Source organism: Mastacembelus armatus, chromosome 15, assembly GCF_900324485.2.
Source record: "Mastacembelus armatus chromosome 15, fMasArm1.2, whole genome shotgun sequence".
Classification (NCBI taxonomy): Eukaryota; Metazoa; Chordata; class Actinopteri; order Synbranchiformes; family Mastacembelidae; genus Mastacembelus; species Mastacembelus armatus.
Genome location: NC_046647.1, coordinates 6,470,914 through 6,495,179, shown reverse-complemented (window position 1 = coordinate 6,495,179; position 24,266 = coordinate 6,470,914). Strand labels below are relative to the sequence as shown.

Genomic DNA, 24,266 nt, shown 5'->3' with positions numbered 1-24,266 from the left:
TTTGTTTCTGGAAATAATAATCCATTATTTAATTATATTATATATTTAATATAATAATCCAATCATTGAGGCACACGGTTTGTTCAGGTCTGTAAAATGGCTGAAAACATCAATCTTCATTGTAATTTAACCTTGAGAGCAGAAGTAATTGTATGACTTACTAGGGCGCCTGCTCCCCGCTGCCATAGTTGTCTATATTGACAGCTGCTGTGACCCCGCAGATGATGAGGGGCACTCCACCACTGACTAAATAAAATCTGTGAGGTGATAGAGGGACAAACAGACACAGATAGTAGAAGAATGTATAAGAATATTTGACATGAATTTGGACTTTTCAAATCCTACTGTCTCCCTGTGCTTGTGCGGGTTTTCTCCAGGTACTCTGGATTCCTCCCACAGTCCAAAAACATGTATGTCAGGTTGATTGGTGACTCTAAATTGCCCATAGGAGTGAGTGTGAGTGTGTGAGGTTGTTTGTCTCTATGTGGCCCTGTGATGGACTGGTGACCTGTCCAGGGTGGACCCCTGCCTTTCACCCAGAGAGAGCTGGGATAGGCTCCAGCTGATCCCTGTGACCCTGGTTAAGGAGTAAGCGGGTATAGATGATGGATGGATGGAAATCCTACTGTGTGTCTTACATCTGGATTATAGCAGCACACTGTCAGCTTATGACTAAGAAATACTATTAGACACACAAGATAGATGTTAGAGATAATAACCAAACAATCCAAGCCAACAGTGACAGATAGGATTATAGACTTGCAGTGCATGAAGCTTTTGGCTGACCCCAAATAACTTGGCATTTTCTTAACTCCAGGAACACACCATGACACAGAGGAACAGGCACGACAACATACTTGTCCGATCCTCTCCCTGCTTTCCTCGTATATGACCATCCCCAAAAATCTGAACACTGATGACTGAACATCTGAGGTTGTCATGGTGCTTGTGATCACACTCTATGGGTGTGATCACACCAATGGTTTGTTTCCTTTGCTACAAACTAAAGTGCAAATTTTACTATGAAAACAAATCTGACTCATGTCGATGCAAGCATGATTAACTTGTCAGCCCTCATTGCTACAATTTACAGCATCTGCTGTTCATAACAACCCAGGAGACATGAGGAGAAACCTGGATTTAAGCAGAAGGGGGAGGTGGATTTAAATTCAGTTTGACTCATCAAGCGTTAGATGCTTCTGATTTACTTTCACTGGTAAAATGATGCTGTATCCTCAAGTTAGTTTGAATGATGGAGACTGCAGGTCTCTTAAAATATAAACCAACAAACCAGCATTCAACAATTCAACATTTAACTAAGCTGGTGTCTGAATAGCAATGATCTCTGCATTCATAACAAAAAACATGGAAGAGTTGAGCTGCATATAAACCACACAAAAGGTCTTGTTGGCCGAGTTTGTTGTTTCAGGTAGCTAGGAGACATAAAACACAATGCAGGAAGGCTGCTTTGAGTAATAGATCCACAGGTTTGAAGACTTATTGTATGCCAGAAGACTGCACAGCTGTTCATAGTGCCCTGAGACAGGATTTCACAACTTTGGAAAGTTATTACAGTAGCATTCATTTTATCTTTTGTTGCACCACCCTGCAGAAAACAGAAATATGACATTCACCTTACAAAGGAATCTGCCAAGAATATTGCACTTGCACTACATGCTACTGGAGCAGCACTGCAGCAAAGGTTGAGCCCATTCTGACTTTTCTGCCTGTACACCCTATTTTCCAGTCAAAGCCCAATGTGAAAAATACCCTAATGTAGTCCAATTTTAATGAGTAAGGAGGTGCATTTTTTCACACAAGGCTGGTGTCTGTCTGAACATGGCCTTAAGACTGTCATATGCAGATGTGTTCGTGTGGGCACTGTGGCCTGGAATTTTGCTGTCCTCATTCTGCCAGCTTTAACTTCAGGGACAAACTGGCAGGTATGAGAATAATGACACCTCACAGATGTATATTAGACTGTATAGTATATTATAAGCCTGAAGAGCTCAATACAGAAAGAAAACTAATCTCCAGCCGCTCTCCCTGCACTGTCCTTGTACTCCCTCTGCACTGTCATCCACTTTCCTAAATAACACTATGCTATTTCCTCCTCCTTCCTGTTCAATCTCAACATGTGTCACTGCCCTAACCTTTCCACCGTTCAATCTTCCTCCATCCTCATCCTCAGTTTTCTCCCTACATGCCTACTCCCAACCCCCTCCCCCCAATCTGTCCTCTGTCACACAGCAGCCATCCCAAAAATTCAATTACAATCAAGATGTTGGCCCGGGTTGAGGGGTGGTTGGGGGTTTGGAGGGGAGGCAGCATTACTGACCTGTCACTGTCTCTGAGCAGAACGGTTCCCTGCTCCAAACGAAAGCCATTTACACACCCGTCAGCCAGATAAGCATAAATGAGAAGAACTAGTGGTTGTTGAAGTGGCCTGTGATTTATAAACCTCACATTCTATCATCCACTTTTTCCCCCTCTACACTGCGCTGCTGCATTTCTTTTGTGGGCCTGTGCCCAAGAAAACACATGTAGCATAGAAGCAAAAGATCTATATCATGTGTGAGGATATTACAGCGTGCATGTTGCTGAGATGCTTCTTTACATTACACATTTTCTCAGTACACTCACTTGTTTGAACACAAATGTGGTAAAATTTGGACACACTCTTTTCATTAGTCTTCCTATTTAAGAAGCCCTTCAAACACTAACAAAATGGCTGTGTGTTTTTGAGTGAGTTAAAGAACAGCAGTCATCTGATATAAATAGACCCTGAAGTGCTTTTTAGCCAGCAGCTACACACTTTGCTCCTCTGTTTATGCACTGCCCTCTGTTTTGTGACAACGTACCGTCCTCTCACTGGACGTGGTCCAGGATATACATAGCACAGCTGGGGACAAACTGATGGTCATATAACTCAAGCAAAGGGCAAGGATGCAACATTAATGTATGTTCTCAACTTAAACTAAAAATCCTGCACATCTGAACATCATTTTAGGAACTACACTCAGTTGCTTTCTGCCTGAAGTAAATTAAATTATGATACCACCAGTGTTATATATAAACCTAATGCCAGCAGCTGGTTAGCTATATTGAATTTCATCCATAAAAAAAACTATAAAAATGTCAGACTGTGATTCAGTGGGGGGTAATTACAGTCACTGAGCTAAGCTAAGCTAACTGGCCACTAGCCATGGCGTTATTTTAATGGTAATGAAAAGGGACAGTGATGTCAGTCTTCTCCTGTGACTCAGCAAAAAAAGTATATTTCTCAAAATTTTGAATTATTTCTTTAAAACTACAAAATCTGAAAGTCTCGCTATATTAATATCTTGGTCTTTTTAGTTGATTTTTAGTAAGCCTTTTGTGATTTCAGTGAGATCTTCTACCTCACAAAACATTTTAATTTTTGAATAGACATATCTCATAGTTTATGCACGGCTGACCAAGAATACTAGTAATTTACCCTTTGAAAGCTTAGCCTAAAAATGTTTTTTTCTATATCCAGAGAAAACCCGTAGTATTATCTGCAATTTTTAACATGAATTTGCCTGTTTGCAATGATTAAAATTGAAATCTTCAGGAAGAATGTATTTGGTAACATTTACCAGATTTTGGAGATTGTGTGCTAGAAGGGAAGATGTTTTCTCAAGGTGATGTGTTGCTTTAGACGAATGATTACTCCCCCATCACACTAGATGACTCAGATAATTGCATGTGCAGAGGCTTTTAACGTGTGTGGTCCAACATAATGAAGCTGATTTCTGACAAAGGTCATTGTGATGGTCTGCTGGATATGGCATCAAATGCTGACAGGAGTGGACGGACAGTAAGAAAAGGTAGATGAGAAGGAAGAGGGTTGGTTGCTGGGAGGAGGGAAAACTCAAAGGACAAATTGATTTTTCTCCAGCTGCTAAGTCTCATTGCATGAGCCTGCCTGACGGGGAGCATTACAGTCAATCACTGTGGATCAACTCGACTGCTGCACCACGAGATCATGTCGTCTACCCCCCAGACAAATTTTCTCATTCACAATCAGTGCAGGATGGGAGAGTCTCAAGAACACTCCATATTAAACCCTCCCCCCAAATCACACAGGTGTCTGAGGATTTGCTTTGCAAAGAAAGTGCTTCTTCAAAGTTGAGGGGATCCTTATCCAAAGGGGTCCTTATACTCAGTCACTTTCAGGGACTCTTCAGGAATGCATTATTGAGCAGATTACAGAATTAGTGTTACCAGACATACTGTATGATACTGCTCATTTATACATTTTTTAGAATATTACTTCAGGTGGTACTGTATGGCTGAGATATGTATGTCACTGTCAGTGCATACATAATGATCCTCCAATACATTTCATAGAAATCAAGAGTAAAAGCAAGTAAGGTATTCCAGGGGGTTCATATGCATATCCATAATTACTTGCATAAATACTTTTCATGTGGGTAGCCATCTGCTATCTCTTCTACAAAATATTTCATAAGGTTCAAAAAAAAAAAAAAGAAAGGCTAATAACACTATATCTAATATATATATTAAAAAAAGTACACAAGCAACTGAATATGAGATTAAATGACAAACATGTACTTGTTACGGTGCACCCCGTGTTTGCATCTGTACCGCTTCTCTCAATTCTTCCTCTAACACGATTTCTCATTGAAGCTTCTGGAGTTTAGCGCTGCAGTACAGTTGTAATGTGCAGAAGAGCTCCCACAATGCCTTATCACTGTAGTTACCAATACACAGTGATATGTGAGATCGGCCAGGCTGCCACAAATTACTGCATTAGGCCCCACAACAAGCAGCAACACTCTCCAACTCTAACCGATTATAAGATGCACATGCAGTGATTTCATAGGCACCACTACAGAAGAGCACCATCTGTGTCCACCAGCTCGTCTTTTTAAACGTGTGAGTAAGTAGAAAATTAGGAAACTGAGAATAAGTGAAAAAAGTCATATCTAGCAAAAATTCAATCTGATGTGTTTATGTAATTGAATGGGAATTAAAATACATTTAATCCTATTCAATTTAGATTTGTGATAAGGCTCCTGGCTCAGCAGCTTCCTGGGTGATTAGTAATTAGTAGGTGATTGAGATAATCAGTTATAGCACTGGGGTGATGCCATAGTAACAAGTTGCATTAAGTCATTTGCTTCTTCTTCCTTCAATCTCCTCCGCCTCCTTATATTCACCTGGCCTCCATTCTTTCTAACTCACTGGGTAGTAGAAGGCCTCAAACAGAATAAGTGAGTCAAAACATTTACTACACAGCCAGTTCAGTTATTCCAGAGGGTTTCCTCTAACAAACACCTGCAAGAATGTGTAGATATATCTATAAGAAAGCTGCAAAATATTACAACAAACAGTCAGGGTAGAATTCCCAACCTTTTTGTCAAACATGCATCCATATCAGACAACCTCAAATAGCCCAGTCCTTCATCACCAACTGTCAAGTTTCACATATCTGTATTATAACTGACTTCAAAGTGGATGGTTACACCACATGCTGTTAACTAATTATTTCAGCTGTTTTAATTTTCTTTCTTTTGCTATTTCAACTGTTTATCCACCATCTTTACATATGCTTTAAAGTACAGACTAAATTATATTAAAACAGCTTAGGGCAGCATGGTGGATTGGTGGTTAACACTGTTGCCTCACAGCAAGAAGGTATCTAGCTTGAAACCTGCCAGGGGCCTTTCTGTGTGGAGTATGTTCTCCTCATGGTTGCGTGGGTTTACTCTGGGTACTCTGGTTTCCTCCCACAGTCCAAAAACATGTATGTCAAGTTGAATGCTTGCACCATAGGAGTGTGAGTGTGTGAGGTTATTGGTCCCTGTGATGGACTGGTGACCTGTCTGTACCCCTGCCTTTCACCCAAAGAGAGCTGGGATAGGCTCCAGCTGATCCCTGTGACCCTAATTAGGAATAAGTGGTATAGATAATGGATAGATGGATGGACTCTATGGGGTACCAGAACTCTGGCTGGGAAAATCACTGGGCTCAAGTATAATGGTGGAGGCAATAATAATGATTACAGTAGATCAAAACAGCTGCTAGTCAGCCCTCTAAAACTTCTTCTTTATTTAAGTTGCCTTGATAAAATGTTTCTTCACTTAATAATGGTCAAAAAATAAGTGGATGACCAGACAGGATCAGTCAAGAAAGACAGAAAAGGCTCTATTGAGAGCTACTGATGTGTGACATTAGTGGTCCTACACAGTATATTAACTGGTGTTATATAGAGACTCTAGACAGATGCTTGTCAGTCTTAGACAACTCTCTCTGTCAGAGTTATTGTTCCTAAGCAGCAGTTTGCACCTTAAACGTCCAGACTAACAGCAGGTTCTGAGCCAAATAGGCCTCAATTCAGAAATTTGACTGATTAAAAGGAACCTGGTAGACTCTGCTCTACTGGCTATTTCAGTTTTCACATCAAATGAGCCATTACCATTCAAAATCTAAACTTCCTCATTTGTGGCAGCGAGGGACTCAGATCAAAAATGCAGTTTCTTAAGATGAGCAAATGTGTTAGAAAACCACAAGAAGAGCCAAAGATATAAATAGGAAGATCCGACAAGTCACTACAGAGAGAACAAAAAAGCCAGAGGCCTGAAAGAATGCAAACAAGCTGTGGATGTCTCTGGCAGATAAACGATGTAATAACTCATCTGTGTAAAGCTATTGTTGTCCTTTAAAGGAAACATGAGCCAGTAAACACCTGAAAAAACAAAACAAAACATAAAGTAGCATAAATCAACTGCTGCACAAATCTACTTCTCATTAGTTTTGAGATTCGTAACTAGAAGAAGCAAATATTCCATGAACAATACAACTTAAGTTCAGTGGCGGAACATAAATAGGTACATTTATTCAAATATTGCACTTTAGAATTACTTTATTTGTACTTTACTTGAATAACTACTTTATACATTGACTACAGTACCTTTCAGAAATAAGTACTGGACTTTTTACACATTTATTTTGACAGCTATGGTTGACAAATACTTGGGGAAATACAATATCGTAAGCTTATAAAATACAATGAATTGCTTATGACACCAGTATTTACTTTTTTGACCTTTTGACATTATGACTTCCTAAAAAAAAAGCAGCATCTTACAATTTTTCATGTCTATGAGTTTCACTGCAAAAACTTCTGTAGAAGTTAAAACTCCCCAACAGTTTACAGAAGAGCAAATATATATCTTTTTTTTTTGGCAAAACTTTTTTCTCAGTCAATTAATCACTTCATGACCTCTCAGTTTCTTTCTTTGGTGGCAGCCTGACTCTGGTTGGGAACCAATCGGCTTCTCTCGCAAACTATATAGGCTAAAGAACCTGTACCTTGACCAGCTATAGCAGTAAAATGCTGCTTACACACTGATTAATCAGCAATCATTAATGTAATAAATCTAATATTATATTATATTAGTCACAGACCTTTTCACCACTACTTAAAATAACAAATAGGAGCCAGGATAGGAATAGCCTGTGATTATAACTTCACAGTTTCAGTATACAGGTAAATAAGAAAAAAAAAAAAAGAAAAAAGAAATGAGAAATTTCCATGACCCAGTCCTTGGCCGAAGAAGATACACACACAGCAAGCAGTAATGAAAAATACTGGGGTACACAAAGGCACAGAAAAATACATGCAGCTTTCTATATACTTTTCCATCTGGATGCCATCAGGGTTGAGGAGGATGGTTGTGAGAACATTTGTGCTTACCTCAACAGGGGCTGTTTAAGAGGCGGAGGCGGGTCACCATCTTGGCTCTGCAGAGGCTTCTTGGTCACCTGTTTATAAATGTTCCTTGCGGTCACACCGAGCCACAGCATGGTTGACAGAGATGAGTAGTGCAACACGACCCCAACCTGAGATGGTGCGACAGAGGGCACATCAAGTTATTTATCTGACTTTTCTGAACTTTTGCTTATATAGAGATCACAGAATGTCTCTGAAAAATGTCACACTTGATTATATTCCTGTAACTCAAACAAAGGATGTTCAGGAAAAGCTGCCACTCCTCTCTCAAAACCATCAATGTCACTCCAAGGGTATCTCCACAGATGCTTTCCTTTACGACCTGACTGCTTTGTCTTACACGTCACTAAAAGACAAAGGTACAAGAATGGAAAGACAGGTTCAAAAGGTACTATTGAATCATCAAGGTAGTCTGGGATAAGAGCATTATGGTGAGGTTTTACTGGTGGATACTGAGCAGCCCCTTATCAGTTGAATTAGAGGACACGAGGTGTGCACTGTGAATAACAGCTCTCTATAAATGCTAGTCACGTTGACAATTATCAGCGTGTGAGTGTTTTTCTAAAATCCACTGTATATATAACTCCGCTCCTCTTTATATTAACATTCATGAATTATGTTTAAATTGGGGGAACTGGACTAACTTTGTTTAAAGTTTTTGCCAGTTTAGTGAAAGAGAGCTGAAAGAAGACAGCTGAATGAAGGAAATATTATAATGCGCTGTGCCTTCTTTTCATCTAGTCAGTCTGTCCATGATATACCAGCAACGTGAGATACCTAATCAAATAGTTTCTCTCGAGCCTCACAGGCCTATGGACTGACGCTAGGGTACCCGAGTCCAGATGCTAATTGCAAGTGTCCTTCAGCTGGTTACAGAGAGTGGAGAGCGGATGGTAAGTCATTCACTGCTGACAGTGTCTACACACTTCAGAGCTTCATTAGTGCTGAGAAAAGACACAAAGAACGTGTGCTAGTAAAATGGAAAAAACAAGAGATAGGAGGGGATTTAAAATGAGTGGTACAGTAAAGGTAGGGTGCACACACTTATCACACTTATCATAACTGGCTGATTAACGTCCTGCTCTACAGTCTGCATAAATAAGGCAATACAACCGTGATGACCATCTGGCAGTTTTTCAAAATCCAGATCACAGAATTGCAATCTGCCCATCAGTCATCTAACATGCACAGCACTAATATGTAATTATCCCATTTAATCCCATTATAAAGGGCTAAAATAATCACCATCCATTATCTATACCATTTATCTTGTGAAGGGTCAGGGGGAGCTGGAACCAATCCCAGCTGACATTGTGCGAGATAAGAAATCCTAAAATGTTTACAATTTTTATAAGGTGAAGGTGAGCTATATTACTATGTGTTAGTATATAACATGAACTTTTGCTGCTTACTAACTGGATGGATACTGCCTGGTGTCCAGTTACAGACATTACTTACCAGTACATAAGCCAAAAAAGCCTCCTAATGTCTGGGTTTTCTCGCCCCCACAACCCCGATGTGTTTCTGCTCTTAGACTTTAAACTGAAATGATGTCATTACATTAAAAAAAATATTTTCTACAATCAAATATAAAGGCATCTTAAATTAAAATGTCATAGTCTGAAGAGCAGTAATTGCCCTTGATTACAGATGTAAGTGTCCTGTCAAATGTTTAATGTACACCCATTCGTCTATGGGGAAATTCCTACAATATATTTTAATAGTTAGCTAACTACACATCTAGTAGAACCAATCTTTCTAGTATTGATAAATTAAATATACATAATATGATGAAGTCCAAGTTGCTTGTGGAAAAGAAGCACAGAATCCAAATATAAACACACTGTACATTTTAATTACCCCATTAGTTTTTTTCATCCTTTAGTTTTTTTCTATTAATCGACACAAACTTTGACAGTCAGGTTTTGAACATCGTCAATTAAAAGAGTCAAGGAAAACTTGCAATGACATAACCAACCCAAGGCTGAAATAAAAGCATCTCTAAATAACTGACAGATCAGCGCTTACACAACAAACTGTCCCTCCACTAGGACTAATTAACAACCCAGCAGCTGAGTGCTTTGGTTCTGATAGATCAGAACACCTTCTGATGTGGGGGTTAAATGGCTGACTATTTTTACATAATTTATAGTTGTGATTAGGACAGTCTGAGAAACATATACTACTTTGGTATTTCACTCAAACTCATCACTTTGGGAGGATGTCAATGATGAAACTGGACACATAACATTGTAGGATGATTTAGTCTCATGTGATTACAGCAATAACAGTAATACTACTCAAGCTGAAGTTATCACTCTACAAGATGCAGTCACCTCAGTCATAATTACCTGGCCAGCTTTGCGGTGCCCTTTTATGGTCTAACAACAGATGTGACAAAACAAGGATGTCTCATTGTTGTGAGTTTCATCCTGATCTTCATTTGAAAAAGATTGTCAATGTGAATTGAATGTGAAATGTTAAAATAATGAGTAACACAATGCCAGGCACATACCTGTGCTTCTCTGTTTTTCTATCTTCATTACACTACTTCTTCTTTTCCTTTCAACTGCTCCCTTCAGGGGTCGCCACAGCGAATCATCTGCCTCCATTTAACCCTATCCTCTGTATCCTCCTCACCCACACCAACTATCCTCATGTCCTCCTTCACTACATCCAAGAACCTCCTCTTTGGTCTTCCTCTAGGCCTCCTTCCTGGCAGCTCTAACCTCAGCATCCTTTTACCAATGTATTCACTGTCCCTCCTCTGAACATGTCCAAACCATCTCAATCTGGCTTCCCTGGCTTTTTCTCCAAAACATCTAACATGAGCTGTCCCTCTGATGTCCTCATTCCTGATCCTATCCATCCTCGTCACTCCCAGAGAGAACCTCAACATCTTCAGCTCTGCTACCTCCAGCTCTGCCTCCTGTCTTTTTCTCAGTGCCACTGTCTCTAAACCAGACAACATTGCTGGTCTCACCACTGTCTTGTCCACCTTTCCTTTCATTCTTGCTGACACTCTTTTGTCACACATCACACCTGACACTTTCCTCCACACGTTCCAACCTGCTTGCACACGTCTCTTCACTTCTTTTCCACACTACAATCTTTTTTTATTTACACCTAATGTCCTAAAAAGTCACTTACTGAACACTGATCAAAGACAAGGCTGTAAATGCACTTTGCATCTATCACAACAGACAGGTCTTTGGTGGAAATTTCTTTGAAGTAGGGTTAGTGCATTAACAATAGAGATTTACAGTAGTACAGGATGAACTCACAATCACATTCATGTGGACAGTAGATGTGCTTCTATACTACAATAAGAGTTTGTTAGCATATGCTAAAATTGTTGAAACAATTCATATGCACTATATTCAAAAGTCACTCTAAGCTGTCTTCTATGGATATATTCATAATATTAGGTCCCATCTGTTTTTGAAGCATAAGTAACCAGTCTACTGGAAGCCTTTTACATGTGGAGAAATTAGCTCAGGAAGACTCAAATTGGACCAAATGGTAGACCAAAGCAAATCACTGCAGATACTGTAATGTCTAGGGCTTATTTTTTGCCAGCATTTGCCATCACAACTAATTTCACAGTAGTACACTAATGAGGAAATTCTCTGTATAGCATATTTAAGCTGACAGCTGGATGTAAGCTCACATCTAGGTCACATTTAGCCAAGTTCTTGGCTTAATGAATGGTTGGTTTAACACTGGTCACACTCACTGAACAATCAACTCCAATGTGTAATCCAAATTTTGATGGCATGACGTCAGATGAGGTAAAGCAAGAGAAAACAAGGATATACTGTATGCTGTTCTGCTGCGTAATACAGGCAAACATGAGATGCAGTGTGACAGCTGGGGTGTTGCTCAAATCAATGTCATAGCGTGCCTTTTGGAAGGAAAGATAGAAATAGAGACTAGCGATGACTTTGACTTTGAAGCCGTAAAGACATCGGATGCTGCATAGCGACAGCACCACAGTGGGCGGGGAAGTGTTGCAAGCCTGAAGAGTTGCATACAGATAGAGAGTGGGGAGTGGGGCTGGGTGGGGAGTGCATGCTTGAAGTGCTACGAGAACTGCCAAAGCTAGTTTCAGAGTGCCTTGAAGTTTTTCCTGTCGGAGGGAGAACATGTACTTATGTGTCCCCCTGGGAGGGGAAAAGGGGTTGTGTGTATGGGGGGGGGGGGTGTTGAGGGTAGCGCTGAGAACTCAGCAGGCACCGTGTGTGTCCATCTTATTCTGATGCATGTGTGTCTATGTGTGACACAACTCTTCAAGCAGTCCTGTAATTATTCTAAATTGTGTCTGGTGGGACCTGCCTTGATCCCAGTGGAAAGGCAGAAAATCTGGGCCTCTGCCCAAATCTGCAGAGAGTTATTCTGTTAGCAGTGATTGGCTAAAGGAGGAGCAGCAAGAAACATTCAAAGGCCCTGGAGCTAAATTAGATAGATGAATGAACGCTAAATAAGTTAAAGCGCATGGCCAGGGTCAGCTAAGATGTATGGTTTTGTCAACAACACCTATACTGACACTGCCAGGAAGGAGGTGTACTGCAAGAGTACACTACAGCACAGTTTATGGGTGTCATTTTTCTTATAACACTGTGAAGGTTTTTAAGTTGTAATTAACACATTTAATTTTAATTGGTTGTAAAAAATCCTTTTATATGGTCTCTTTAAAGGACAAGGCCAATAATTTATTTTTTTTTAATTTTCCATCCATCCATCATCTATACCTGCTTATTCCTAACCAGGGTCACAGGGATCTGCTGGAGCCTGTCCCAGCTCTCTCTGGGTGAAAGGCAGGGGTCCACCCTGGACAGGTCACCAGTCCATCACAGGGCCACATAGAGACAAACAACCTCACACACTCACACTCACTCCTATGGGCAATTTAGAGTCACCAATCAACCTGACATACATGTTTTTGGACTGTGGGAGGAAACCAGAGTACCTGGAGAAAACCCACACAAGCACAGGGAGAACATGCAAACTCCACACAGAAAGGCCCCTGCTGGGTTTCAAACCAGGAACCTTCTTGCTGTGAGGCAACAGTGCTAACCACTCAACCAACATGCTATTTTAAATTATTTATTTATTCATTTTTTGTTATTAAAAAAAACACATTTAAACCAATAATGAATTTTATTATTATTTATTATTATTTTATTCACCCACAATAATGTCTGTGAATCCAGGAACAGGTTTGATGCATTTATTTGAAGTCTATTGTTGTCAGAAAACTAACACACAGCAATGGGGCACACTGCTGCACCGGGTGACATGTTTGTCACAAAATGCACGAGCCAAATCCAGAAACTCACCAGCCTTATCTTTTAACTGGTTCTTTACGTCATCAGAACGACAATGAATGGGCATGCAGCCTAGAATTCATTGATGAATAACTAAGTTACAATTACATTTGATGGATTATTAAAGTAAGGAAATCATTTGATGACCTTCAGGTGTATTTTATTAAAGATCCACTTTCTGATTAACCATAAACTTCAGCTATAAATAAAATGGGCTCCTTAATTTCTAATAAGTAGTAAAGGTGTATGAAAGAAATAATAAACTGAGGATAAGACATACAAGGTGATTCTTTTACATAATGGCACCAAAAAGTGGCCATAATCTTGTCCTATTGATCTACAAAGCATTACAGACACTGTGAAAAAAAGAAACATGGACAGTACAAATAATCATCTGTGTCGCAGTTTTAATTGTTCAGTCACATATGTTGAAAACTCATTTTTCAAAATCTTTTTATGATTTGAGGTGATTTCATTTCAAACCACTCTGGATGTTAGTTTTTAGGTCTTGGGGTCAGTAGTGTTGATATTGGCAAAAACTTGTTTACTCTTTTATTCATTACTCCCTCATCCTCCACCTATTGATCTAACAGCAGGGGTGAGAAAGATTTGGGTGGAGGCCAGCCAGTCTTCTACAACTCTGGTTTGCTGTCTATTCACAAGGATGTGCACATTTTTTTTACATTTTTACATTTTCACTCTGAAATGTGTAATTTTATGGAGATGATTTAAACCTAATGCAAATTTTCAACAAACAGCAGAAAATGATACAAAGTTGGCTCCTTCTAATCTCTTTATGTGAGCATTATTTTTTATTATATAAATAGATACAATAAAGTTTATGCTTAAGATGAGTAAAAACTTAAATTACATTACAATATAAGATGTGCTTTGGTAAGTTATTAATGTGATGTTAAATGACAGAGCACAGGTGGGTGAGGGAAGCTGCATTTTATGACAGATTCCAGCCGTTTTGTGTCAGTCGCAGCTGTGGAGACTGACTTGGCAGCTGTGACACGTGTGGTGACTTCTCACAGACATCCCTGTCAACGGGCCTCCTGCTAGGCAGCTCAGGCAAAGCTGGCTGGCATGAAATATGATGCTCTGCGTTTCAGCATGTAGAGGTGGAGTCTTTACACTATGGAATAAGGGGCCACCTAAAGTGCTTGTGACAGCAGAGGAGGCAGCTGAGCCCCAAACACACCACAGCTCACAATAAACAGAACAAACAAAGCCCACTGTTATAAAAAGGAAGTGAGTGAAAGCAGCTAAGACAGAGAACTACAGAAAAGAAGTGTACATCAATCTCTTTGGGGCTACATTTAGTAAATGCCCCACACACTGTTGGGGTGAGCTGACAATGGAGGATGCTCTGCGTCAGCTGATGTTTCATGCTCACAACCAGAAAAGGTCCAGCTATACCAATCAGCTGGAAAGGAAATCCGCCGGACCCATACGGCTTTCCAAGCATTGAAAAGTAAAAGAAGAAACATATTATTTTTTTATTCTCACTTTCCTTTTGACACCTACTCTTATTTTGACATAGATTACAACTATACCTCACAGCATCACTTTATTTATATCACAGGATCTGAACATGTATACATATCCATTTAACAAATAGCTCATATATTTTAAGGCATTCTTTCATGTTGCACATTCAGTCCTTAGGTATGAAAACCTAAAAATAGTGGAGCTCGAGCAGGCATGAGAGCATTTCCCTGATCTATTTCCAAATCTATCCTGACATCCCAAAGCACCATGTCACTACACAAATCCTGCTCACTCATTCATAACTGTGGGCTGCAGTGATGGAGGCAGCACCCACGTGACCACACGCTGATTGCAAAGGGTCAGAAATTTCAGCTTCCTACCCTGCATGTTAATGTACTTGCATGTACATGCATCATAATGCGGAGACTTCAGAAAACCATTTAGACTCTTACATCAGACTTTGTACATTTCTCTGTACAAAAAGAGACATACAGCTATATCAATGCCCTAACAAGATGATCAGGCTTGATGGAAGGTAAACTGATCTCCAGTCAAAGAGATAAAAGAATGAAAAAGTGTCGACAGCCAAGTTGGTAGCTCTCTGATTCTGTAATCGGGCACAGAGCTAAGCTAATGTCAGCACACTAATGTGTTCAGTGGCTCAATGAGGATGTTATAATACGCATTTGATAATGCTGAGCAAGTTTAATGTTTACGATGTTCACTATCGTGGTTTTGCATTTTAGCGTTCTAACATTTGCTAATTAGCCAATAAATGCAAAATACATCAGAGGATAATGGGAATGTCAATACTTTTGCATGTATTGAGACAAAAACAAAGCATTGGAAAGGTATTACTTTGGAGGGAGGAAAGGGGGATCAGAGTGATTACGATTCATTGTAACAGGGACATGAATGTGTGGCCTAAATTTCATGACAATCCATCTGATAGCTGTCATGTTATTTCACCTCATGGCTACACTAGAGGAAAAATAAAGAGATGACCATAGTTAGCTATAATCATGCTCTGGGGTCCATGAATGTCATGCAGTGCACACAGTACTTTCAGTCTGGACCAATCAACCAACTGACAAAAGGCATTCATAAAGCCAATGCAGCTAGCATGGCTAAAAAAATGGGACATCCACATTCACAGACACAGCTTGGTGTGGAAAAACTCAAACACGCAGTACTGAAACTAACATTTGCAAGCTTCATGCTTCACAGTCTTTGCCAGGGGTGGAAATACTGCCAAGCATTTGTTGACCACCTACAGACAAAATCTGTGCATGAGTGCAAACAGCTTTTTGTTTCTGTTTAATCCCAATGTGTGCATCAGTGTTCCAAAAACGAAATAAAATGGAAAATAAATAATACTTGTGAGGATTCGGTTAATGAACATTAATTGCAGATAAAAAGCATACTGTTTTAAAGAGGTGTTAATTTAACTGTCTGATCATTTTGGACTGCATGTTCTTATACTGACAGGTGTTTCTGTTTTTTTGTCAACCCAGTTTATATCAGTTTATATTTATATCTATGCTAATTAACAGAAACACATCTCTACAGTTACAGCACATTTCAACTGCATCAACACAGACTACAGCCATCAAGTTAGAACAAAAACATTATCACCTTCATGATGGAGGATTTATAGCAGGACTGCATTAGTTATATCTAAATGGACCTAATAAACCGATGACTTTCTAAAATGGCCACAAAAATTGCTGCAGATCAAATCTGGACCATAACACCCAACACAAACACTATGCAACAAATGAAGATACAGGCAGACAATAGAGCAGCAGAGTAAACATATTCATAGTGAGAAAGTCTTAATCATCAGGCCTCATTGTGCCAGCATGTTAATAAAAGGATGACTAGACCATGCACGCTGAAGCATAGAAGACACATGAAGCTGGGTTACTATATGTCCACATGCTGCACTCACTGCCCTGATAGGCAATACCTGAACAGACATTCATAATCAATTTCAAAAGCGTTGCAAGTGGGATGAATGAAAAGGGAATGCACTTACTGCTTGACAGATGATGGGGTATTTGATTCGATTGATGCCGCCGGCAAACACAGCGAAGGTCAGAGCCGTGTGGAAACAGAAGTTGAGAAGCATATGCCATCCCTTCCGACTTATGCGGATTGCGCTGCCAGAAAAGACCAATAATCAAAAAAATTAGCAGTTACAAAACATACCCTTGTGTGTTTTGTTCACTATCGTAAACTAATACCTCATTGAGATTCAGTTTTCAAGGCATATCGGCTATCCTTCGCTTCAGCTATAATTTTATGAGGTCAGAGATTGCCCTTTTTCCTTTACCTTGCTTCTGTCATATAGATTAACAAGAACACAACCATTCCCAATACATGCACATGAATAATATTAGAATGTACACAGAAAAAAGTAACCTTGGTAATGATTCACACCACATACGTTCAAGCTGGAAGAACAAAACTCCATTTTTCTAGTTTTGTTTCATTGGAGGTGAAACTGATTTGAGTCAAGATTTGTCATTTAGCAGTGTAATAGTTCATTTGCTTTTTGTGGCTGCTACAATGAGGAATAGTACAATGACATATTTTAATGTTACCATCATTTAAAATGTAATGTGGGGTTTTGTGACTGACTGACTTGCACATTCATACTGGAACAGGCCGGATTAAATCAGCAGTCAGTCATCATCAACCATGCACACAAATTCCTCATGGTCTAACCATTCATTCTTAATGAATAACTGCCTTGCAATAATGGCACTGTGTAGCATCACACCCATGGGAGCACACATAAAATCTGACTTATGACCCATGACTTTGCAGCCTTACTGCATGCTGGGAGATTTGCCTTGGGATGCTACAATATAAACTCACACAAACGGCTAATCTTTCAAATGGGAAGGTTTGATGTTTGGTCCTGTATCTCCAGTTCACCATTCAGACTCAGTAACAAATGATCAGTACGTTAATTTTAACTCTATTTTTTGCATTTATTACGTGACTGTTGTCTAAAATCTGTAAGTACTGCCTCAAACGATACAGCTGTGTTTCATATTCTTCCACTGTATTTTCCTTTTGAAAAAGCTAAACACAAATATTCAAAGAAGATCTACTCTATGGGTTCAGTTAAAAAGACAGGAGGGGTAACAGAAATGTTTAAACTGTACAAAGAGTAAGAGTTAAATAAAATATTTTGATCTCCAAAAAAAGGTATGCAACGTCAAACCTGAAGTGTACACAGTAAAACATGCTGTAGTATAAAACAACAAAAAAAGATCATCTTTGGTAACACTAAACAAACTGCACAATTTATATTTCAGAATAATGGACCTCGTGCAAAGGGCTGCTCACAGATTCTTAGTAAGAAGTCAGTTTTATTCATTGTCTCCCTACACACTTTTTCATCCACATGCCCATACAGCACATGCACCTACAAGACACTCTACTGATTTGATGATGAAATAAAAAGGATACAGCTCACAGTGAGGTTTTCACAGCGTGAACACAGCGTCAAAGATATCCACTTTGTGAAATATAGCATCAGCTGGGGGTGGGGGTGGATGTGAGGGATTACATTGCCTTGGGCAAGGCACTTAACCCACATTACCACTTTCCATCCAGCTGTTCTAGAAAAAGGCTAAATAGGTCAGACAATACAAACATATTTGTCTTACTGTGTGAATTAACAGGGCATTGACTTTTGTAATGACTTCCTGTGTCAGCTCCTCCTTTTCATCTGTACAGTCACTGTCACCATTTGAAATTATATAACCCTGTGCTGGAAATCACTCCCCAAAATGGAGGAGCGGAGCCCCAGCTGCACGTGAGCCAACTGTAGATGAAGCAGTGGCTCAGCAGTGAGCTATGAGGCGTGTCTGGGGCTGGGCTTCGCTGCGCTGCGTAGGGGGGGGGGGGGTTAAAGCTGCTGTTGTCGTTGGCTCTGCTGCGATCCAGGTACTGAACTCCATCCAGCAAAAAAGGCCATTTATCAGGCTGGCTTCTGGACTCCCTTGGAACGGGGTTTTTATAGGCTCTGCTCTGGGCTTTCACTGGGTCAAGTACATTAACCTGGCAACCCTCCACATCCCCATCTCCCAGAAGGTAGGAGGAATAAAACTGTCCTCTCTCTGCATCTCCTCTCTCACCCTGCACCCACTGCTGAGCCAACTGTAAGGCACAATAAAGCTATGGACAGTATAATATGACACACTAAACAATGGGTAGTCTCAGGCAAGCAATTTCATTGGAGAAAGACACGTTCCAAACTTGCTGATAAGTCCCATAAACCACAGGTAGCAGCACTGTTAAATGGGGAAATGGAGACAGTTACATGCTAATTATGAGAACGCATAAAGCTGTACTGCAGAAGGCCTGGGCTATATCAATAAAACTGATAACAAGAAATGCCAACATCAGCATATACTGTATATTAATATTGCAAATCACATGTAAAATGATTAAATTAATATACAATGCAATGAACTATGTTGCATTTTAATATACACTACACCAAGATCTTCACTAAAATACATACATTGATTTTTTTTTTTGGCCATTTGGGGACAGCAATATGTCATAAACATGAATATTAAGACTTTGTTAGAGTGAGCACATATTGTGTTCGTTTATAATTGTCTAATAATGTCATTTTTATTTTGAATAATCAGGTTTTAGTTATATATAAGCTACTACTGCTTGTAATGAAAATTTCCTTCCATCACTACAACCTTACTTGTGGCTTCTGAATCCCTCTCTGCTGTTACACCCCTTTTCAGAAGCCGAGAACCCTGTGTAATTGACAAATAGCGTGACCTCAGTAAATCACCAGAATTTATCATCCTCTTTTAACATGTCTCTTCTTATTATTTGTGTGATTCTCCCTTAAATGCAAATGCACACCCACTGCAGACACTTGCTCAAATAAGGCACAACTGTGATTCCAGCTTGCTGTGCCTGTTTGAGACATACAGCACATGTTTGGGGCAGAATGGGTAATGTGTCTGAAAAACTTGCTCATAGTACACCTGGCGCTCAATTCCTCTAAGTCATCAGTGGATTACATTTTGACTCAGTTGTTACTCTGAGAACACTTTTGACGCACACTCTGGCAACTGGAATCAAAGGATTCTGAGTTCAAAAACACAATATCCACCACTACAGTACGATCTTTATTTGGCTCCTGCATCGCTACTACACCAATTATTAGAGATTCCATCTTGGATTTCATTGCTGGCAGAGGAAGAACCAACAGCAGACAATGTATACATAATTTGGATAATGTGGATGTGCGTATGAGCTGAAGTGAGAAAGTGACAAATTCAAACTAGCACAATCTACTGTAGCTATCATTGAACAACCACCCTCACATTCTGCCCATTTAACACGCAGTCCCAGTGCTTCACAGCTTGGATACTGTCAGTCAGCTGGAGTGATACTACACAACTAAAGTGTTACTAAACAGAGATGTGTTTTAGTGTTGGGGAGTGCCTAGAGGGAGGTGTAAAGGGGGAAAAGGAGGTGTTAGGAGTTTGTTAATGTGAGGTTGTTGAAAGGAAAACCATCCCATGTGTGTGACAGACACCACACATGCTCTGGCTTCATATGGCTTGTGCTCACTCTAGCTTCTACTGGAATTAATGTCTTTTTGCTCTGAAAACCACTTTGTGATGAATGAGCATGTTTACTTGTGCACAATCAGGGTTACAATCAGGTTTTTTTGACAAGTTAAATTATGCATTACCTGTGTAAACACAGTATCCTGGTTTCAGAAACCTGGGAGCTTTCCCTGCTTTTAGGAATCCAGTATGTGTTAACTGGAATACTGACAGAAACCATTATTTGATTATTCCTACCACAACCATATTTATCAACAAGTTACATAATAGTTAACCAGTGAAACAAACAGGTAAATCATGATGTCGATAGTGAAATAAATGGAAAGTCTGAATTCAGAACTGTTATTCTCATTTTTCATTGCTGGCAGTGGGCTGAAGAAGTTAAATCCAGCACTGTGGTAGAGTTTATTTACAGCAGTTTAGGCAACTCAGTACAAAAATGCAGGACGTTCAATAAAGAGCTGCAGGCTGGATACTACCATGATTATGTACACAAGGATATGAATAACCAGCTTTCTCAGGCTCCATATAAATGCTATGCCACAAATATCACCAAAACCAGGCTGGTAGAAAACACTGCACTCAAACAGAGATTAAAAAAGGGGGAGTTGGGGTGTGTATAACCTAATATACAAAAATGGGCTTTACATAATCAAATCAGTAAGGAAGATTACCTAGTTCAAACTGTTGCTCATCAGCACAATAGGTAAAGATGACATACCTTGTTGAGGGTGCAGTAATCTTTCAGGCTCATGGTTGAATCTTCTAACTTTTCACTAAAGGTTGTCAATCAACTCATTATCAACCGGTGTACCAAGGGTTATTTGTAATTAGAGACATCCTTAGATTTGCCTGCCTGAAAACCTCACAAGGCCCCTCAATGTTTAAATATGTTTGACAGCCTAGAATGACACCTGTTAATAAGCCCTTTAAGTATCTATTATGTGTTAACTAAAAAATCAACACTCATGACCATGTGATTAACAACCCCCCTGATTGAGAGTTTTTAGCACTCTTAGCACTCTTCTTCACATTATCCCTCTTAACATGTCTTTAGAATCCATGAAACACGATGGTGCATTATTTTTCTGCAGTGAGCTTCAGCAAGAATAAAAGATTAATAAATGATGAAAATTTAAAAGTAACTACAAATAAAAATCTGAATATGCAGTGGTGCCTGAAAACTATACATTTTGATGAAATCAAAAAAATGTCAAGCTCTAGCAGCTTTGAATTTCACCTTGCCTTTATTGTAGTTTTTTTTTTTTTTTTTCAGTCAATACTGCAGTGCCGGATAACAATAAGTGATGCTGCTGTTGGAGCCCCAGATGCTGTCATCACTGTGTGACTGCAGAAGGATGCACCCAGTCCCAGGTGTCACAGATGGATGCTAACTGCAAATGCTGCTGCGCCTTCAGTTTCACAGATTTTGTGCTCTAGTCACAGTGACGAGAGGAAAACAAACCCGTCTGGAAATATATCACAGTTTATGTTGCTGTTCTAAGAATAACACATTCAATTTTTCAATGAAAATGTGACATTTGAGACATTTGCTATTTCCTTTATATTAAAATTGATGTAGATCTATTATGATAATACCGCATTAATGCCACAGACATGATAAACAGGCTGATGCTGTACAAGAACAGCAGATGATAAATTGGCATGCTGGAATAATACACCAGTCAGGCCGCCGCTTGGTTTAATAACAGCATCCCTAGCAAATGAGCTTAGAAGAGCAGACATATGCCAAAGTACAAAACCACCAGTGCCAGAGGATGTTACCTCTGTTCTCATCTCCATATACTATAGAAGGAACACCTAACACCTAAGTACCGCTTAGAAATCCATTAGAAGCAGAGGCTAAATTCCTGCCACAGGTGCATGAAACACACACATCTGTGTATGTGTTTTAGATCCTGTTATTCAGACAGACGGCAGTGCTTTTTACAAGCCTAAAGCATTTGACTCATATCACAGCCAGTGTAGGATCTGAGACATAGAAGTCAAAAACAAGCTGTAAACCATGAAGGTTAAAAGGTGAGAAATGAAGAGATTACATAAGCATCTGCCTGGAGTGTCCAGGTACACAAATAAAATTAACAGCTGTGATTTGACATTGCCATTTAGATGTATACCTCAATAGAATCAAGCAGTGATTTCTTCTTACCTGTGGTGCACGATGTATGTGATGATGGAGGCGAAGAGGCAGAGTAACATGACCGCCGTGCAGGCATACACGACCGGGTGCAAGAACTCCCCAGGGTACGGGGGGAAAGACAGCACCTTCTTCAGATCCTGAGGCAGAAACAGAGAAAAAAGCAGATCAGACAAAAGGAGTCATTAGTACAGTATCATAAAACTAATCAGTGAACAAGAGCTAGGCCTGCAAGTACCAGTGACAGGGTTTCATACAATCCTGTAGATGATGAGCTCTGCATATGCATAGGCATAGTATGCTGCACTGAGGAGATACGCAAGCAAAACAGAAATGAATGTGAAGGAAAAGTCTTCGAGTTAAAATGCTGTCCAAATAAGCATAAAAGAGTAACAACCCTGTCGAGTGAATATTCTTCCCCCTGAATTTACAATTTGCATTTCAGGCATTTAACTGACACTCTTAGCCAGAGCGAGTGAATGCAACAATAGCATAAGCTTCCTAGGCTGCCAACATAAAAAGCTAAACAAAAATGGATAGGAGCCAGGCAAAAAGAAAAAAAAAATGAAAACAAAGTTAAATCTCTTCTTGTGTCTGTAAAAGACACATTGTCAACACACACTCATTAAGCTCTTATCAAAATCACAATTGAGTTGCTTGGTAATTTATTCGACATGAATTCTGCAAGCCACACGTCTTGAACTCATACAGCACACATTGTGACAGCTACAGCTACAGCTCCAAACTCTCAGAGTACACAAACTTTCAAATTCAGAAAAAAACCATCACTGTATCTGTAAGCTTTACATTTACTGTTATATTAAGATAAAAAAACAAGCTGTTGGAAAATCAGTATGCTCTGCTCACTTCTTATGCACTTGACTGCCCATACTCTTTGCCACAGGCAGGTGAAGAGGCAACAGTGACGTCAGGATTTAGGCCCCATCATGTTGACGCTACTAAATAAAGCACACCTTATCTCCATAACCCTGCCAGCTCAGTGTGAGTTTGTATCTGAAGCAGTGATCTGCATACACGCTGTCTGGCTCCATCAGTGTCTCGGTGAGTAGCCAAGTGGGATATTCTCTACCTCTGTGTTTATCTAAAGGGTGATGAGACTACTGGGGGCTGTGAGGGGCTGCAACCTTTAACTAAGGATTTACAAACACAGTTGTGAAGCAGTGTCCTGAGCTGAAATGAATGGTTTGGGGATACCGGACATACAGGACACTGGGGAGATGTATTGTGTGTGGTCAGTCTAAATCACTAAGTCTAAAAAGGGCATTAGACAGTGTGTGAAAGCATGAAAAAGTGAAAGAGTTAAAGTCAACACTTTGGTTTAAGTTCTAAAGAGAATTTTTCACAATTTAACCTTTTAAGTTACTAAATTTGTGTGACTCTCTTTGAAGGCATAAGCAGCCATTGCTCTGATGCTGCTGTGCTCTTTCCCAAAGATTACTTGGTCTTTCCTTGGTTTGCTGAAGAAGGTTTAATTACATTTGCTTTCTTGGCAAGCTACCCACATCTTTCACCTGTTAGCTCCAAGCCTAAAATACACCATTTATTATTATCGCTCAAAATCTGTGAGAGGAAGATGATGCTTTGGCCAGGTCACATAGGTCTAACACACAAACGAACAACCACATGGTCTTACATTCACACCTTTTTAGGTTGTTTTTTTTAATCCAACTCATAGTTTGTTGCTTTAATTGGTTAAACCTAATAAAATCTTCCACCTGTCATCATGGTCATGCTTTTCATTTTCAGTTTACTGCCTGCCAGTCGTGGCCTTTTCAATGGCCTAATGGATAGGGAGTCAGACATGTAACCCAAAAGTTGTGGGTTTGAGTCTCAGGTTGAACCCACAGGTCTGGTGGGGT

General features: G+C 39.7%; 1 protein-coding gene across 2 annotated transcripts in view; it reads right to left on the bottom strand.

Moving 5' to 3' along the window:
• The window catches only part of adgra1b (adhesion G protein-coupled receptor A1b), a 134,336-nt gene that overhangs the window by 4,276 nt on the left and 105,794 nt on the right, over positions 1–24,266 (bottom strand). For both annotated transcript variants that reach the window (XM_026310056.1, XM_026310057.1), the window contains 4 exons: positions 22,399–22,526; positions 16,643–16,766; positions 7,748–7,893; positions 162–257 (listed from right to left, as the gene is read on the bottom strand). In XM_026310056.1, coding sequence (XP_026165841.1) covers positions 162–257; positions 7,748–7,893; positions 16,643–16,766; positions 22,399–22,526 — 494 coding nt within the window. The remainder of the gene's footprint in view (positions 1–161; positions 258–7,747; positions 7,894–16,642; positions 16,767–22,398; positions 22,527–24,266) is intronic.